The sequence below is a fragment of the Colletes latitarsis genome, chromosome 12, assembly GCF_051014445.1.
Source record: "Colletes latitarsis isolate SP2378_abdomen chromosome 12, iyColLati1, whole genome shotgun sequence".
Classification (NCBI taxonomy): domain Eukaryota; kingdom Metazoa; phylum Arthropoda; class Insecta; order Hymenoptera; family Colletidae; genus Colletes; species Colletes latitarsis.
In genome coordinates, this window is record NC_135145.1 from 20,685,413 (window position 1) to 20,704,355 (window position 18,943).

Here is an 18,943-nt window from a genome sequence, read left to right on the forward strand (position 1 = left end):
TTCGATGCAAAGGAATTGGATTTTTTTGCATTCGTTAGACACACGTTTTACCTCTCGCGTTTCCTATAAATCATCGATTTCGAGTTCGATGTACCCTGGTAATAAATACGTACGCGTTCCTTGGATCTTTTGCAGGATGCTCGTAAGTTTTTACGAAAGAAAAGTACAACGGTACTCTTTCGGTTTCGAGGCTCTAAAGTCCAAGGACGAGTTCCGTGTTCCGTCATCGGGAACTTCGCCTCGACCGTGACCGCCTGTGCAATATTTTCACACACCGTATATCCCTGCCCCCCCTCCGTGGACACCAACCCAGAATAAATCTCGAGATTTAATTTCAGATTTTAGATTGTCCCAGCACCTATCCGGATCGAGATTTAATTTAGAGGCCCCTACGTTCGGGTTCCCTGGAATTCTAGAAAATACCAAGAAATTGGGCCCCCGAGATACGATTAAAAAGAATCGTTAAAGAATGTTTGACAGGCTGCCACCGAGGATGAAAGATTCCTAATCGTCGCGCTGAGACAAAGGATGCTTTGGGAGGTGTAAATAAAAAAAAATGGCCACGTGAGTCCCCTGGGCAAGCCCATAAATCAAGCAAAGCTCCTCCTTTAATTATAATAGCATCCTCGTTTGGATTCTGTAACCGCAAGCGGCTCAGAGGTTCACGGTTTCAGGTTCTAGGTCACTCGTGGGGCCCAGGGCGCGTAACAGAGGCAAGAACAGGGGCCCCCCGAGCAAAACGGTGGGTAGCACGAGGTGCATTTAATGACCGTACGCGGGCCACGGCTATTATTATCATCCATTTCTGCATTCTATCGACGATCGCGTGTGCAACAGGCCCCGTAGCCTGCGTTCCACGCTTTCGTCGAGGAACGGAGGCGTTCGCGACCTCCTCTTTAACAGAGAACTCGCTGGAATTACGTGTCTCTCGCCTCGAGTTTCGCTCTTTCCCGCGGCGATCCGCCGGGGGACCGTATAATCGCATTAAATTCCCAGAGACGGGGACTGTCTAAATATATGGACGAGACACAGCACGCCGCATAACAAGGCGTGGGTACGTAATCGATGTACATCGTCGAGGAAACCTTCGATAACACGATTCTGGTGTTCTCAACCCTATCGTGATCGGTTTATTTTCGATCGTTGTAAGGCCCATTTTAGGGTGGGCCTTATTCATGCCTAATACACATCTTTTTTGCGATTTTTTTCTCTTCTGGAGGCCCTAGAATCGCCCCAATGTGGGGGAAATAGTGTTTGTGTGAGATTTGATGCAAAACAAGAAATTGGGCCCCATATCGAATTTGAACATTCTCTATCGCTGTAATTTAATTCACAGTTTCTATACAGGTTTGTTGCATATCGTTGAATTCGTCTTTTTACGTTCTATAAGAATACGGGGAAAAAATATATGGTTGTTTAAACAAGCTCTTGCTCACGACTCGGAAGAAATCTAAATTCTGTGTACAAAATAACTTTTTTTTTAAATCATATTATTATTCTATTTGTATTATTTGACGAAGCAAATGTAACTTCAACAGAAATGTATTTTTCGAAGAAAAACATTTTTTCAAACAGTAGCACAATTCTAAGGCCCCGAAAAGAAAGGAAAATTCGATATAGTTCGAGTACTTCTTAAAGGTAAACTGCATTTTCAGTTTTTTGGAATAGATTCCGAACGATAGGTTCGAAAAGTGAGTTTCTGAGTGTCCCGGTTAGTCGTGCACCTGCGAGAGGGTTGGGATCTCGTAGATCTAAGGACGATGAGGATCACTGTCCTAGAAGTATCAAAATGGAAGGAGTCGAAGGCTTCGAAGGCAGTATGGCTCCTCGAGTCGAGGCTATTCGCGAGCTAAAACCGAGAAGTTTGTTCCCTGGTCGTGGAACGGACGAGAAGGAGAACCTGGGGAAGGAAAGAACAGAGGACTCTCTTCCCCCGGGTTTGTAGGGAGAAAGATAGAACGAACAGGGGGGCCTTACATAGCGATTGCTGGCAGGGCCTGAAATAGACCTCGAGAATCCTCGTGCAGCATCCTCTCCCGCTCTTGCATCGCCTCCTTCTTATCCTCGGCTTCTTCTTCTTCTTCTTCGTCCAGCCCGTCGTTGCAGCTTCTCTCGAGAGCCTCTGACGGTTTCTTTGCTTTTGTTTCGGGCAAAAAAGGACCAAAGTCCCTTGACTCGGCCTGTGAGAAGTTGTTCCTAGCGTCCCGTTTGCGCGAAGAAGACCGTGGAAAAAGGTAGAACGAAGACGAGGGAGAGAAGAAGAAGGTGGTGGAAGATCGCTTGTTTATCCAGGATCGAGCTTCTGCTTTCGTTTCGATATATGGCCACGAACAGACCCCCGTAGGCATCGTCGGGGCCCTAAGTGCGCTCGAGAATACGACGCGTTCCCATGGGAATACGCGTCGCTGAGAATCTCCCTCTAAACTGACCTGCGCCAATGCAACAGCGAAACGTGACCCACGCAACCACGATATAACGTGGATTCGAACGCGCCCCTGGCTCGCCTTTTTCCTTTTACCCTCGTTACAGATAAGCGGGGACCTTGTTGCCTAACGAACGGCGTCGTTATATTAAATTCCTATTCCGCTACCAACCGGAACTAGTCGTAAAGAGGACGATAAAATGGAAATATAATTAATTCACTCGCCCCATAAACACGGGGAAATTATTTTAAAAAGAGAGCAATTTTTAATCGAGTCCTTTGAGATCACGGATCGCTGCGGTCTCGGATGTCGAATCGACGAACGACGAGGATCTCTTTTCAACGATACGCGGTGTAACCAAAGTAACCCGGGGGTAAGGATCGTTCCGAGGAGAAAAGTCGAGACCGCGGGACCGTATTCCAGGAGCAGGTGATCCCTCGAGCGAGAAGACGCGGTCAGAAATGAAGCCTACCTTGAGACACGAGCGTTTTTGCACCGTCGATACGGTCCCCAAGAGCGAAGATGCTCCGCGAGATGGAATCTTATCCAGCGTGGTCTCGATGCGGTGTATTAAGGTGCTAACGTCCACGTGAAAATCATTCTTTAGGGGCCGTACTGTAAAAATTAGTTGCATGTATAGCGAACAAAGTTGCGACTGATCGGTCCGGTGGACAAAATTGGCGTACAATAAAATTCTGACACGCTATCTTATGGAGAAAAGTCAGGAGAATGCAATGCAATACGCAAAAAGATCTGTCATTGCGTTAATTTTCGAGTTGTTAGCGAATAAAACTGCGACTGATCGGTCCGGTGGACAAAATCGACGTGCAATAAAATTCTGAGACGCTATCTTATGGAGAAAAGTCAGGAGAATGCAATGCAATACGCAAAAAGATCTGTCATTGCGTTAATTTTCGAGTTGTTAGCGAATAAAACTGCGACTGATCGGTCCGGTGGAGAAATTTGACGTGCAATAAAATTCTGACACGCTATCTTAAGGAGAACAATCTGGAGAATGCAATGCAATACGCAAAAAGGTCTACTATTGCGTTAATTTTCGAGTTGCTAGCGAATGAAATTGCGACTGATCGGTCCGGTGGAGAAATTTGACGTGCAATAAAATTCTGACACGCTATCTTAAGGAGAACAATCTGGAGAATGCAATGCAATACGCAAAAAGGTCTACCATTGCGTTAATTTTCGAGTTGCTAGCGAATGAAATTGCGACTGATCGGTCCGGTGGAGAAATTTGACGTACAATAAAATTCTGACACGCTATCTTGTGGAGAAAAGTCAGGAGAATAAGCAAAAGTGTATGTCGTGTTAGTTTAAACGATTGTGAGACGATTATGTATTTTTCAGAAGACGCCTTAATGGAGATGGTGGAAAAAACTAAGCACGGAAAGCGGAGGGAATAAGAATAGACGGCGCCAAAGGCTTAACAAGGAAACCGGTTCAAACCCCCTGCACACGACCAGTGTACCGACTTTCAGGGAGATTCCTCCGTCACTTCGATCACCGTGCAATATATTGAACGCGAGGATGGCTCGCTAGAATTTACGAAATTAACCCTCTGTGGGCCCAATTGTTTCTCAAATATGAACTTGCTAGGCATTTGCTTTGATATTTCAGGTTTATCTGGCATCAATATTATTATTGATTACCTCGGAGACATTCTATTATTAAGACATCTTGTAAAAAAAGTAAAATTATTTGTTAAAATTATTAGCACGTGATCTGAAAGTTACACTATAGCGTAGGTGGTTTTTGTTTTTAGGAAATGGAATCACGTAAAATGTATGGATGTATCGATTTTAAGTAGATCGTTGACAGGCTCGAAGATAACATCGTTAATCGCCGATCCGATGACATCGTTTAAGATGGAGAACAGAGATTTTGAAGGATGGTATGCGAAGCTCGCGGGCACAGAAATGATGTCTGCCTTGAAACCGGGGTCTTTTTGCAACGCGTCGTCGATACAATTCCATTCAGGACGATGAGGACCGTGAAGAGACGCCGATGCGAAATTCCATCCGACGATGTTCGACGTAAAACAAACCGAACGAGCCTCGTTATTAATAGCGTGGCACTCTAAATAGCACGGCACACACCGGAGTTCCAGCAACAAACAATCTCTTCGTACCCGTAAACTATCCTACGTTTACATTTCATTCTCCTTTGTTGGGTGCTTTCTTCCTGAGTAATTACAATACCGATAGTTGCAAACTAACTTTGCTCTTTCGAGAGGTCAGGAGGAACTTGAGCTTAGTCAGTTTGTAACTGTGGGGGCAGTGGTCATCCCCTTTGAAACCCCCCATTTGCTTTTTTCGATTCTTTTGCACCTCGATAGTTGTACATAAAGTCCTTTTGAAAATTCAGGAAAATTCTTGAGCTTAGTTTGTAACTGTGGGAGCAGTGGTCATCCCCTTTGAAACCCCCCATTTGCTTTTTTCGATTCTTCTGTACCTCGATAGTTGTACATAAAGTCCTTTCGAAAATTCAGGAGAATTCTTGAGCTTAGTCAGCTTGTAACTATAGGGGTTAGTGGTCATTTTCATCCCCTTTGGAAGGCCCCATTTGCCTCAATCCTTAAGTGGATTAATTATTATCAAACTAATAACAGTTTTCTATAATCCTCCATCAGCTCGCTACTTTTAAAATGCTTTAAATTTCCATTTACCAATTTGTTAAAAATCAACATTAAGTAAAATAATTGAGAGTCCACTTAAGTTGATTTCCATTTACAAAATTAAATAAAATAATTCAGTTGGAGTTAATTAAGCGTCCACTTAATTCCACAACTCCTCTGCACCGTTCGAGCCAAAAAACGAACGCGAAAAACGATTTCTCGATTCTTTTGTCCACCTTTGAATACAGAAAACTTCTAACAGACGATTCGGACGACCAGATTCACGAGATCCTCGAGACAGTTCCTCCCGGAGATCAAAGTTCGAACGCTCGTCTCGTGTCAACGAACGCCATCCTCTGAAACCCCGGGGGCCCCCGGAGACGGTCGTCTCCGTTTTTTCCCCCCCGACCTCGTCACCTTGCGAGTTTTTTGCACCGTCGACGAAGAAGTCAATTACATTTCGGATCGGTTTGTATCTCCCCCGGTCGATACGTTTCGCCGTCCCTGTTTCTCCCGCGTCCCTTGGCGGGCTTGCTCGTCCTGCACTAGGTTGGCCAGTGAATCATCTTCAACGACCCCCTCCCCCGGGATCCGGGCAGAAGACTCTTAAGGGGGCCCACGGCGCAGCGCGAGGCCAGTTCGAGAACGCGACCCTAACACTAACATCCGGTGTATTCCGAGAGTCGGAAACGGAAACGGCTGCTTGATCGATTAACCGACACAACATGAAGATCGCTCTGCTACTGCTGCTGGCCGTCCCAGCCTTTGCCTCAGGTTAGTACCTCTGATCAATTTAAAAAAAAGAAAGCCACGCTCGATCGATTATAAGTTTGGTACAGTAATTTTGGATTTTTCGAGTTTTTACGTTTCTCGTTTTCTGGTTCGTGTGTCCGTTGGAACCGCGCCAGGATTTTTTCCACTCCGAGTGGCCCGAGATCTCTTTGTTCGACGACGTTCGCTCTCCTCGTACTCTTATTTCTCCGACATCGACGTCCGGTCCGCTCCCAAGAGGAAACGTGCCATTACCGATCACGCGCGCGACTTCAAGATCATTTTGCTTTCAGTGAAACGCCAAAAAATAATAGTCGATCTTACGTTCCGCCGGTTTATCGTCGTCAAAGTATCATAAGTTAACACATTTGCATCTTGCTTTGGAAATCAGAGATGCTTGAAAGTCTTTTAAAATTGAATTTTATATAATATTATAACGTAAATATTCATGTTTTTTTATAGAGTAAATTGAATTGAAATAGGTACTAGAATTTTTTAATTGGAATTATAGTCTTTGAAATTGATCAACATTTGAAAGCAGTTTCTCTTCAAAAATCATGCACAATCTCATGACACAAATATTCATTTTTTACTCGTTACGATAATCATTAAAAATGGGAAAAATATTTATGGGAGATTCTAGAGGCCAAAATGAGACGAAAATCAAGGATACTAATTTGTTGATTGAGGCTTCGTTAAAAAGTTATAGAAACATTTCAGGCCACACAGTATATTTTCGGTAAAGAATTTTTTTCTCGAAAGTACATAGGAATTCGGGGATATGTCTAATGACCAAAAATGCTTATAATTGACCCCTGCACCCGAAAATAATTTTTCCAGAACGATTTGGAATTTTTCAATTTTGTCGAAAAATTTGTCCATCTTCACAAATTTTTTTCTCGAAAGTGGGTAGAAATTCGGGGGTATGTCTATTGACCAAAAATGCTTGTAATTGACCCCTGCACTCGAAAATAATTTTTTCAGAACGATTTGGAATTTTTCAATTTTGTCGAAAAATTTGTCCACCTTCACAAATTTTTTTCTCGAAAGTGGGTAGAAATTCGGGGGTATGTCTATTGACCAAAAATGGTTGTAATTGACTCCCACAACTGAAAATAATTTTTCCAGAACGATTTGGAATTTTTCAATTTTGTCGAAAAATTTGTCCAGCTTCACGAATTTTTTTCTCGAAACTGGGTAAGATTTCTGGGGTATGTCTATTCACCAACAATGATTCTAATTGGCTCCCTTAGTTAAAAATAATTTTTCCAGAACGATTTGAAATTTTTTTTTTTCACCGAAAAGTTTAGGCACCTACCCCCTGTCGATTTTTCTTAAAAATTCGTTTTCAATTTTTAATAATTTTGTTTGACGCCCTACAGAAAAGTTGTCCAATACTTTTTTGTAGGTACCCATAAACTCTACCTTAGAAAAAAGTTTCATTGAAATATATTCACTATTGTAGGAGTTATGGCTGTTTGAAAATTGAACCATTTTTATGAGGTTTTTTTAATTTTTCGGGGTCAAGAATCATCTTTTCGAATATTTTTGTAATTTCTGCACATTCCCTAGCAAAATATGCGTCGTTTGCTTTTTTAAACATTAAAATCATCTAATCCGTTCGGGAGCTATGATAATTTAAAGATTTGCATGAAACTTCGAGCAAACATTTCTGGTCATACATTACATTTTCAATCAGGAATTTTTTTCTCGAAAGTGCATAGGATTTCGGGGATATGTCTAATGACCAAAAATGATTGTAATTGACCCCTGCACCCAAGAATAATTTTTTTAGAATCATTTGAAATTTTTTAATTTTGTCGAAAATTTGTCCACCTACACGAATTTTTTTCTCAAAAGTGAGTAGAAATTCAAGGATATATCTATTGACCAAAAATGTTTGTAATTGATCCCCACAAACGAAAATAATTTTTTCAAAATGATTTAAAATTTTTCAATTTAATTTTTTAATAACTTTTTAACGAAGCCTCAATCGACAAATTGTTATTCTTGATTTTCGTCTTATTTTGACCTCTAGAATCTCCCATTAAATTTTTCCCAGGGTTGGTCGAACATCCTGTATAACATTGAAAACAGTTTTCTCAAAAAATTATACACTTTTCGAAATGGAATTTTGTATAATATTATAAAATAAATATTCATTTCTTTTTTAAATGAAGCATCACACAAATGTCACATTCGAAAACAGTTTCTTCTAAAATTTACATAGAGTGCATTGTGTTTAGATGTCCTTTTTCCTTCAGCTTCCTTTGGAAAAATTCATATATGAAAATGGCGACCAGTGTATCTCGTAGACAAAGTCTCAATTTTAATTCACGAAACTAGGAAGCCTTTCTATAGTTTTTGAAGTATCGTTTCGATAATTTGTCTTTTAACTTAACAAATGGGTTAACAGCAAGTGCAAAAGTGTCAGAATTCGTGAATAAAAATCGCGTTTCGAGGCGTCTGGGAGGCGTCTTCTTTCGCATGATCACTGGGCGGCAGACGTCTCAAGGCCTCCAGGTCGTTTACCACCACCTGCGTTCTAGCAGCTTCGCGATGATCAACATTTTTACCCAGTTCTCGAATTTATTTCCCCTCGCGATCTAGAATCGCGTAACAATCTCGGTCGTAAATTTCATTCAAGGCACGAGATCGTTCTTACGAAGCCTGAAATTGATAGACTCGGTGTCCCCGGGGGCTACGCGAACGCCTAAACGTGTCATAATTCATAAGTACAGTTAACCAAATAGACGAAGTTGAACGAACTCGCGCACACACTGTGTGTGCTAACTCGGAATCGTGCGAACCTCTTCTTGCAACACGCAGCCACTAGCGAAGCTGGGCTAAAACCAGCAGAGGCAAATTAAAATCGCGTTAAAGAACGATTTGAACCGCCGAGACTCTGTAAACAACTTTTTACCATTCGCTAAGGATGAAGGAAAGACAGAAATTTAACATGAAAGAGACTAATGTTTCTGAAACAGGTCGAGAATAGTCTGGGAAAGAATTAACAAGCGTAATTATTCGCACTCGCGTTTGGAACGTAACGGGTTCGCGATACTGAAACAGGATACTGAGCGGATTGGAATTCATGGGACGATTTTTCCCGCGTCTGGGGTCGCCATTTGTGGCCTGGTCGGAAGTCAACGGCGGAGACGTGCCTCGGTGAGATAATACACAGCAACGAGAAAAGAATTTCCTTCTTTATTCGTCCGGCTTTGTCGAACGAGGGGGGACTCGTGACGTTTCAATCGCATTGTAACAGAAGAAGCACCTGTTTTCGACCCTATGCATAGGCTATTTAAATAAATTCAAACAACAATAACGACTGGAATAAATATTTTCCAACACCCGGAACACCATCGACGTTTACAGCGTATTTATTCCTACCAGAAACATTAAATAAATACGCGAATAAATGTTAAATGGAAATATCCAGAAATTTGATTAGAAATGGGTCATTTCGACTGCTTTGGTGGTACCAGTGTTAAACTCGATCGTGCTACATCAGACAGAATGCATCTCACGCGTCGCATAATTGGCGCCGACCAGACACTCTGTAATTTTGCAATTAGTCGAATTCGAATTCATTAAACGACGCAACGTGATGATGCTGTAACTCATACGAGTGGAAAAGGAATTATACGAGGACTAACCTTGCCAAATTCTACGTTAATAATTCTCAATAGACTGTGGATGTTTATACACTTATTACAAAAATATAAAAAATACGAATTATTATTGAAATAATAAACGAGCAATGCCCTTTTTACAAACTTATATTAAAAATATAGTACAGATATGTAAATAAAAACACTGCCTAAATAAATATTATTATATCCTTTATAAATCTTCCATTTAATCAATTCTATTAGTAAAAAATTTGCATAAAGATCCACAGAGTCTATCTGTAAAACCTGAATGTCACTGTCCATGACCCATATATGGGTCGTATATCCGTGCTATTAGATACGCCGCTGAGAAACTGGACAGTGAACGTGTTAATCAATAAATTGAAGATGTACAAACATCTGAAAATCGTGTTTAAAAATACCAAAGTATCAAGAATACTGTTTATGAGTCTATTTAGAAATAAATGGAGACAAATTTTCAGCCCAGAGGATCACAACGATCCAGCTGGACGGAGTGCAATACTTCGTGTCGAGGATGAACCCTTACAGCCCTGAACTGAACTACTTCCTGGCCTATCAATACTGTCGTTCCCTGGGCCTCCAGCTGGCCTCTTTCGAGACAAAAGAAAAAGCTGACACGATGACGCAGTACTTGAAGAACGCCGGTTACGTTAAATACGATTTCTGGACATCGGGCAACAAGCTGGGCACGGACATGTTTCTGTGGATGAGTACAGGTCTGCCTTTCAACGCTACCTTCGACTACATGTTGAGGCGACCTGGCAACAGACCCGCGGACGTTCCACCTGGCACGGAACCCCAACGAGTGGCGCGTGAAAGGTAACGAATTCAAGCTATAAAATCATCTAATGTGCTCCCACGAATCTCTAAATAACCTTCCACGACTAAAAATATAAGAAATACTACATTTAGGAGTTGAGACAACCCCCTACAAAGCTCCCATTTCATTAATTTTACTAACACTAGGCTTACTTTTATTGTAAACTCACAGTTACATTAAAATGCAATTTTTCTTTTAGTCAGAGTATACACTGATATTTCAATTCGATATAAATTGCTAATAAATAATATTTAGGACTTCTATGAGGTTTAATTCATCAAATTGATGTGTTTTATAAACCTAGTGTTAATGAAAACTCAATGTTCACTATATAAGATAATTTTCAACCATTCATATAAGATACTATCATATAAATTAGTGGTTTCTCAAGTTCTCTTGGACTATAGTGTCGATAAAACTATGAATTTGCTTAAAGATCCGCAGTCTACTCAATGTTCGCTATATAAGACAATTTTCAACCCTCCATATAAGATACTATCATACAAACTAATGATTTCTCAAGCTGCATTTGACTATAGTGTCAATATAAACATAAATTTGCATAAAGATCCGCAGTCTACTCAATGTTCGCTATATAAGGCAATTTTCAACGCTCCATATAAGATACTATCATACAAATTAATGATTTCTCAAGCTGCATTTGACTATAGTGTCAATATAAACATAAATTTGCACAATGATCCGCAGTCTACTCAATATGTTCGCTATATAAGACAATTTTCAACCCTCCACATAAGATACTATCATACAAACTAATGATTTCTCAAGCTGCATTTGACTATAGTGTCAATATAAACATAAATTTGCATAAAGATCCGCAGTCTACTCAATGTTTGCTATGTAAAACAATACTTTAGCCTCCATATAAGATACTTTCGTTTTACAAATGACTGATTTCTCATGCAAGTTGTGTTCAAACCCCGTGTCGTGCACGCTAAGACAATAACCCGGACATCGATTCATTATCGAGACCGATAATTGTCAATGTCCCTCCCCCGGAAGCGCGTGCATGGACTCGTAAAACGATCGTGGAAGATGTGATTTAAATTCTGATTGAGAAGTTTTCTGGTTTCCAGCGGCGACAGCGGCAGCGCGGACGGATGCGTGGCAATGGTGGCGCCCACGTTAGCCTGGGAAGCACAGGACTGCACCTTGGTTAAGGACTTCATCTGCGAGCAAACAAGATGCTACTACTACAATTACGGCAGCATTCCAGTCTCTGCGACTCAGGGGTAAGAGGTGAGATAATACTTGTCACAAAAATACACGAAACTGCAGAGAGAGAGAGAGAGAGAAAGAAAGAGAGAAAGACAGATAGGACTATCGAAGGATTCTCAACGTGTTCCTCCAAGGTGAATCTCGATGGCGCACGGACAAAAAAATTTTTAACGGTAGAAACTGATAAGATACGCTCGACAAACACAGATAATCTATCTACGGGAATTTACAACAGTTTTCACGAAACCCAGAAGCCTCTGCGTACGAACGAAGCTTCTTCGTTTCCGTAAATCATTACGATAACGTAAAGTTTTTTTTTCTCCGTGCAATTATAATTAACGAAACGGACGATTATAACCCTTGGATAAGAAAGTAAAATAGATTGGTACTTGGGGAACGTAATTGCTTACTATTCACGAAAATGAATTACAATAATACAACGCAGCTTGTAATTAATAACGCCTTCTCTCGCTTCTCGCAAACGTCAGAACAACACACCGCCACAACTTTGAGAAAATATAAAACACTAGTCTCTAGATCTTCCGACACACGACTAACATAGCTAATACACCCCCCTTGGACACAATTAATTATCACACTGTTCTATCAAAAATCTATTTCTAATAAAAACTTCTGCACAACCAGCCAGGAAATCGTGATATGACTTTCTCACAAGCGATCGAGTAACCTTTACCAGATATCCCTGCTAGGATAAACACGTTCACTGTCCAGTCTCTCAACGGCGCATTCAATAGCGTGGCGATATGGCCCATGTACGGGTCATAGACAGTGAACGCGTTCCCCTCTCCTTTTCCCATTTTACTTCCACAGGACCCCACAGATCCATGGCTTCCAGATCCCCCTCCCCCCGCCCGCTAACTCGCCTGAAAGGTCCCGCAAATTTCCAGAAACCGCAGACCCTACGTAACAACCACCCTGGCGCCAGCCAGCGACGACCAGGTCGACCACGAGGAAACAAAGGGCAAGAACGACGAGACGCAGGGGACCATCGACGAGAACGCAACACCGGAAGAGGATAGCACCGTGGACGAAAAATTACCTGAAGACCCGGTCGTCAGCAGGCTAATTACCACAGCCGTTCCCGCATCTGACAAGCGACAACAAGCTTTCACGTCGTCTACGTCCTCGCCAGTCGTCACCGAGGAGGAGCCAGCGAACGCAGAGTTGGACAACAACAACGCCAGGCCCGACCATCTACCGGACATCGCGAGCCTCTTCACCGACGGTCCAACCCCCCAGGCGAGAAAGGACAACGTGTTCGAGGGTCTGCAGACCCGGGAAGTCCATCGTTCGTCCCTTCGATCGTCCTCCGACATGAAAGTCGAGCACAGAGAGTCTGGTGATTACTTCGAGGCCCAATCTGAGACCGAATCGCCTAATAACGGGCTCGAGGACGCTCACACGGTCGGGCCTTACGACAGCGTGCAGGATTACTACGCCAACGACCAACCGGAAGCGGCGGAGACGTCGATGATGAAGGACCAGGACGACGACAGCAGCACGAACCTGCCAGAGGCGGAACCGGCCTATAGGTACAACATAAAAGTGCGCACCAACGGCAAAGTATTAGACCCTCCGTCCAAGTAAACGCTTTAAAAATCCTTTAGGCATTATCAATAAGTGAAGCAAACGAGAATTTTCGAGGAACTAGATATGTATCGTGTGTGTATCGTGGTCATCGCGCGAGGGACAATCGCGACAATCATCGCTCATCGTTCATTCTGATCTAAGGAATCTATCGATATCGAGATTTTTGGAGGCTCCAGAGTCATTGGAAGCCCCGATTGTTTAAAATTAAATTCCAAGTATTTTTCTTTTTATCGAGAAATTGTAAACGGGTCTCCAAACTATCGACGATCGTTCTCGCAAGGGCATTTTACTCGTGGCACTGGCGGACATATCGCGCGCTCGTCATCGCAATTTTTCTATTCTTCGATCGCCTTCCATCGAAATACGTATCGTTAGCTATTCGCTCTAGGCTCGTAGATGATAACACGAACGTGAGAAATGCGTGGGATCTCAGGCATTAAGGTAGAAAGATGAATCAAAGGAGAACTATTATCGTTAAATAACTGGAATCATTTTGGTGTAGGGTTGGGGGTCCGTCAGCGCCACTTCATCACCTATTGGAACAATTCATCTTAGTTAATATTATTCGTACATCCGCAAGACGAAACGTTTCGTAATGGATCGGCTCTTTCGAAATGAAAATGGCTTCCAGAACGGACGGTCGGTCAAGATCGAAACGTTTCGGTCATCCAGATATACGACGCGTAGTTCGTCATCGCGAAATGGTTCTCTAACTGCTACGATAAGTCACCATGATATTTCAATATCATTAAAACACGGCGCGAATGTGTAACTTGTGTAATTAAATATTAATAAAGGTACGAATACATTCTTAAAGTACCGAATTCTATTTTTTCTCGTTGTATGCGATTCAATTTTCACTCACCAACCGTTCACCACTCCCTCGATGTTCAACATGGGCACGATCTTGAACACGTAATCGTCTCGTAAGCTCGACGCGCAAGGATTGTTGCTCAACAACGCTTCCAAAGTTCCATGCATTACCCAGGAGGCGTTACTCTCACCTGGATGGACTCTCGACGTCAGAAATATCACCTTGCGATTCTAAAAAATAAACATGAGACATTACCAAGTCCTCATCACTTGTGTATCTAAAAGATTATCATTCAAACGTTCCCTGAGTTGTACATATTACATTTCTCTACGACTATTTCATACATCCTTTCGTAAGTTCCAAATCCTCTCATTCAAAGATTCACTGAGTTCCAAATATCGACGCGTTCACTGTCCGATTTCTCAGCGGCGTATCCAATAGCACGATGATATGACCCACATCCGAGTCACGAACAGTGAACGCGTTAAATTCTTGAGCAACTAACAATTAGATCTCTATAATAAGTATTATACAATTTCCTACATCCTTTCGTAACTTCTGGAGGACCCTTAGCTGTCCTTTGACCTCCAGACTCACCTCGATAGGATTGCTCTTCGAGTCCAAAGACGTGATAGTTAAAAGGGGATTCTCGTTTCCGTTTAGAGTCTCGCAAAGAGTCTCAGCGCGGAAGTAGGTGTTCGCCGGGACCCTCTTGGTCCACTTCCAAATGTTGCTCATCAGCTGGCTGTACGTGTACGGGAAGTGGTACGCCAGGTAGCAGACGTCGTACGAGTGCGGGAATATCACCGTGAACGAGGTGGTGAAGTAGTTCTTCCCCTTGGTGGGTCGTTGATAACAATTTCTGTAATAACAAATGTCAGCGCCGGTTCTGACCCAGCCTGGTCTGCCCAGCTGAGCCTCCGTCACGCTGAACAGCATCGGTTTCATCCCGAAATTGAACTGCGAGTTCGCTTTCTCGCAGTTGATGATATTGAACGTGTACGTCAAGCTCTTCTCCATATTCGAGACCTCGAAGTAGAACCACTGGTGCCTGGAGCCGCTGTTCACGTCTGGCGTCAGGATCAGGTCGTACTCTCTCAAGCCTATCTGCGAGGAAGTATGCTCTTTTATTTGATTACTAAATTTCAATCTCAGAATTGTACCTGAATGGCTTTCCTCAAGTTACCGCTCTCGAACCTGGACTCAAACTGCAAGCACTTCGAGTCACCACAGCGTTTGCCTACTCTGTTCTCGTCCCTGTTGCAGAGACCATTGTCGTTCGAGATTCGACCATTCACGGCGTCGTTGAAGGCCATAGCGTCGAGATCGTAGACCACCTCTTGCATCAGCGTGCCACCATGAAGACCTCGTTCCACGCAGGTGAGCAGCTTGGATCTACAGACCCACCTGTCTTTGTTGTTCAACGGTTCCTCGGTGCAAAGACCGTCGCCGCCCACCAGATCCGGGTAAGCGACCTTCACGAAACTGATGACGCTTTTAACTCTACTAGCCACCACGCAATACGCTTGCTGGTCCGTTAGACTCGAGGACATGTCCTCGAACACTTTGATCGGTCCGCTTTCCGTTTGGTTCTTCCCGTTTACTTCCTTCGCGAACGGTTTGCCATTTTTTATACAACGCGAGTTCAACTTGTCCTCCTCCGCAGGATCAACAGGATCTATCAGCTTCTCCATTGAAAATTTCGACAAATAAACTTGTGACTGCAGATTGCCCAGTTCCTTGAAGAAGATATTGTACCTAGAAAATGGAGAAGAGTCAGAAGATCCACCAAGAGACAAGGTACGAGAATGTAGTTTGCGTACTCGTTGAGATCCTCCTCGGATCTCTGGGACGTGAAAACGCCAGCGAAGAATTTGCTCTCGTCCACTTCGTCTACCGCGTGCACGATGGTGTCGTTCGACCTTGAATTTTGGCTTTCTTCGTCGTCTCCGGAATCAAGGTCGCTGTACAGCCTCCCGAGCGACGCCACGCTGTTCGCCTGAGCAAATATCGATATGCAAATGCCTGTCGGGGGCTCTCTAATTTAACACGTTCGCTCGTGATGGTAAAAGAGTATGTTTTATGGCCACGCAACGCGTATTGAAGCGTTACGTCTCGCGCGTTACATCATTCCGACGAAAATACGCACCTGGCTGTCGATGTCGCTACCGCTTTCGGCGCTGTTAGGTCTGATGTTCACCTCCGGTAACACAAATCTACAATTCAATAAGCATTCGTCATTCTCTAACTCAACAATTCCATCCTAAGTGATACGACAGGTGATTTTAATTAGTGGACGTAGCATTTGAAATATCCAGCGTATTCAAATGTCGAACGAAGTTGAAGTTAAATCGATTCGAAACGACCTTGAAGGTTTCGTTCACCTTGCCGGGGACATTTCAGGAACCGGCAGCTCCTTCTTCTCCAGACACTGATTGATTATCCCGCATATACGCGACAAGAGACCATCGTACGCCTTATCCTCGGGACAGTTACTACAGAACCGGTACAGTACTTGCAGTCCATTGTTCGCTTTTATAGCCTTTCTTCCAGCTTCTGAAACGGACAAAAGGCTATTTGTAATGTCGACTCGTGTAGACAGTGAAATACAGAAGACACGGATAGTGACTAAATTACAAACTGCGTTTAAAAAACTTTACTTCAATTTTTAATGAACAAACGACATCAAACTCACTTATAATGCAGAGGTGCTGTAGCGTGATCAGAGCGCTGTTGCAGATCTTCAGCCTCATCTGTCCGTCGAATCGTTCCCATCTCTCAAATATTTTCATGAGAAGATGCACCATCCCCACTTTTACAAATTTCGTGCAGCAGAATTCTATGACCAAGAACATTTTACGGATCAATTAACTTGTTAACTAACTCTTAAGTAGCAATGTACGTACTGCTTGTTGTTAAATATTTGAAGCACTCTAAGAGGAATCTGAGTTTCAGGTGGGGCGAGTAACCAACGGAGACGAATGTTTTCTCCAACGTGCTGGCGATCCCGTCCTTCACCAATGCTTGCAGAGAGTATGCTAACCAATGTAATGTAAGAAATTAAGAAAGCATTATAAAAGGACGTTCGAGTTTACACTCACAGTTTCTAGCAAGACACTTCATGATGATCAACAAGGACAACAACGTCTTGCTGTTGTTATAATGCTGCTTCAGAAGCATGTGGAACACTTTAATGGTGTTAAGCAGTTTCATTTTTATGGCGAACCTCTGGTCCCTCTGGGCCACCTGTAATTTTCATTACAACGCAAAATCTCTAATCTCATGTACAATAAAGCACGTCTTACCTGGCCCAATATCCAAAGCACTTCCTGCGTGAGGACTTCGCTGGAAATAGTGTCCGCGTGTTGCAGGTTAATCAAAAGCTTGAGCAAAACTTGCGTGATGCCTAAATTGATCAGCTGCATCACCGCCATCCGGCTACTGGACTCTGCAATCGATAAGAAATCTGTGAATAATATCGACTGGAAAATACTAGAGACTACTTTATTACTTGTGGCACTTTTGTTCTTGTTCCCTTTGGACTTCGCTCTGGTGTAGGTGGGCGATATACACTTATGGATTATGCAGGCGATGCTATAGTTGATCACGTGATCCTTGCAGTTCTGTAACGAGAAAAGAAATTTGATTAAAAGAAAAAAAACTGTGACGATTCGATGGAAATGCCGCGAGGGTAATTATTCCGGGGGCTGCGTGCGTCCAACACATATCAGAAAATGGAACGAACGGATTTCCAGCTCTGTGGACGAGATAGACAAACCCGGAGGTCCTCATTGATGCGACCTAACCACGCCATTTCGTGCAAACAATTTCGTGACGCGGTTAACCGCGCCTAATTAGGTTCGCAGGAGTGTCGATCAAGTCTAGAATTTAAAAAGCTACTCGAAAATCCTCTGATACCTCCAGCGTAGCGATGAAGATTTCCATGGCCCCGGAATTCTTGCGCCATAGTTTCTCCAACGTGCGCTCGCGTATTCGTCTATCTGAAAAGCAATCATTGTAAATATATTCTATAACTGTAAAAGAGAGATCTAAGCAGAGGAGAGAATTTGTAGGGACGAAATGCAGAGATTGCTATTTATTCAATGCGGTGAAACAAGATGTAAATGTTCGACGAAGCAAAGCGTTGCCAAATCCGTCTTCGCCGTCTCTGTCGCGATAAATAATGGGACGAACAGGTGCGAGTAACAATGCCTTCCATGCGATACCAAGCGTACCGTGGATTGGCGAAATGCACGGCTCCCGTTTCAGATTTGTCACAAGGCCAATCGTGCTCAATGCCATGAACACTATCCGCGAAAACACTGGACATTGATATGTCATGCCAAAAGAGTCGCCAAAGCAAAGCTATCGCCTCAAAATACTTTTAAAAGTTGTGTTACTTTTTCAAGATTCGGTATACTCGATCATGATACGAGAAACAACATAGATTATTTCAAAGAAGGTTCACAAAGGGCCTAGTAATGAGAAATGAAATGTTTTCTAAGATGAACCAAGATGGCGGCGTGCAAACAAATCAATTGCCACTTTTGACGCTTCTTAAAACACTCCATTTTGTAAAAATCGCGTTGCTTTTTCAAGATTCAATATCCTCGATCATGATACAACAGAGATCATAGATTATTTAGAAGAAAATCTACTATTTTAAGGACTTATTAATGAGAAATGATAGAAAGGAAGAACCAAGATGGCGACGTGCAGAGCTCGAGTAGCCAAACAAATCAACTGCCACTTTTGACGCTTCTCAAAATACTCCATGTTATAAAAATGGCGTTAATTTCTCAAGATTCGATATCCTCCATCATGATAGGACAAAGAACACACATTATTTAGAAGAAAATCTATTATTTTGAGGATCTATTAGTGAGAAATGAGACCTTTTCTAGGATGAACCAAGGTGGCGGCGTGCAGGAGAGCTCGAGTGGCCTATGGATTTGGTTAGAAACGATGACTCAGAGCAAA

At 42.6% G+C, this 18,943-nt stretch overlaps 3 protein-coding genes across 10 annotated transcripts in view; 1 reads left to right on the forward strand and 2 right to left on the reverse strand.

Moving 5' to 3' along the window:
• The window catches only part of LOC143349083 (cytosolic carboxypeptidase 1), a 28,676-nt gene that overhangs the window by 6,256 nt on the left and 3,477 nt on the right, over positions 1-18,943 (reverse strand). For 4 of the 8 annotated variants that reach the window (XM_076780013.1, XM_076780016.1, XM_076780017.1 and 1 more), the window contains 12 exons: positions 17,882-17,964; positions 17,475-17,586; positions 17,269-17,429; positions 17,065-17,209; positions 16,870-17,001; positions 16,659-16,802; positions 16,348-16,519; positions 16,113-16,179; positions 15,787-15,962; positions 15,127-15,721; positions 14,561-15,070; positions 14,015-14,193 (listed from right to left, as the gene is read on the reverse strand). In XM_076780013.1, the coding sequence (XP_076636128.1) occupies positions 14,015-14,193; positions 14,561-15,070; positions 15,127-15,721; positions 15,787-15,962; positions 16,113-16,179; positions 16,348-16,519; positions 16,659-16,802; positions 16,870-17,001; positions 17,065-17,209; positions 17,269-17,429; positions 17,475-17,586; positions 17,882-17,964 (2,476 nt within the window). Of the gene's footprint in view, positions 1-12,789; positions 13,086-13,382; positions 13,683-14,014; positions 14,194-14,560; positions 15,071-15,126; positions 15,722-15,786; positions 15,963-16,112; positions 16,180-16,347; positions 16,520-16,658; positions 16,803-16,869; positions 17,002-17,064; positions 17,210-17,268; positions 17,430-17,474; positions 17,587-17,881; positions 17,965-18,943 lie in introns of those variants that run through there. The other 4 variants (XM_076780019.1, XM_076780020.1, XM_076780012.1 and 1 more) reach the window with 4 other exon arrangements.
• Positions 5,699-12,581, forward strand: Nw (narrow). Its single transcript, XM_076780023.1, has 4 exons — positions 5,699-5,826; positions 9,941-10,298; positions 11,397-11,559; positions 12,447-12,581. Exons 1-3 carry the CDS (start codon positions 5,778-5,780, stop codon positions 11,554-11,556), a joined length of 567 nt encoding a protein of 188 aa, XP_076636138.1. The 5' UTR covers positions 5,699-5,777; the 3' UTR covers positions 11,557-11,559; positions 12,447-12,581.
• Positions 10,558-12,875, reverse strand: LOC143349086 (uncharacterized). The gene is made up of 2 exons (XM_076780025.1): positions 12,599-12,875; positions 10,558-11,489 (listed from the first exon to the last, which is right to left on the reverse strand). Exons 1-2 carry the CDS (start codon positions 12,873-12,875, stop codon positions 11,446-11,448), a joined length of 321 nt encoding a protein of 106 aa, XP_076636140.1. The 3' UTR covers positions 10,558-11,445.

Excerpts from the sequence above, each read along its gene's own strand:
- Nw (XM_076780023.1), top strand. The coding sequence starts at position 5,778 with ATGAAGATCGCTCTGCTACTGCTGCTGGCCGTCCCAGCCTTTGCCTCA. Across the intron at positions 5,827-9,940 it reads CGTCCCAGCCTTTGCCTCAG|CCCAGAGGATCACAACGATC; the intron begins GTTAGTACCTCT and ends ACAAATTTTCAG. Across the intron at positions 10,299-11,396 it reads CAACGAGTGGCGCGTGAAAG|CGGCGACAGCGGCAGCGCGG; the intron begins GTAACGAATTCA and ends TCTGGTTTCCAG.
- LOC143349086 (XM_076780025.1), bottom strand. The coding sequence starts at position 12,875 with ATGTCGGAGGACGATCGAAGGGACGAACGATGGACTTCCCGGGTCTGC. Across the intron at positions 11,490-12,598 it reads GCTGACGACCGGGTCTTCAG|ATGAAGTCCTTAACCAAGGT; the intron begins GTAATTTTTCGT and ends GTTTGCTCGCAG.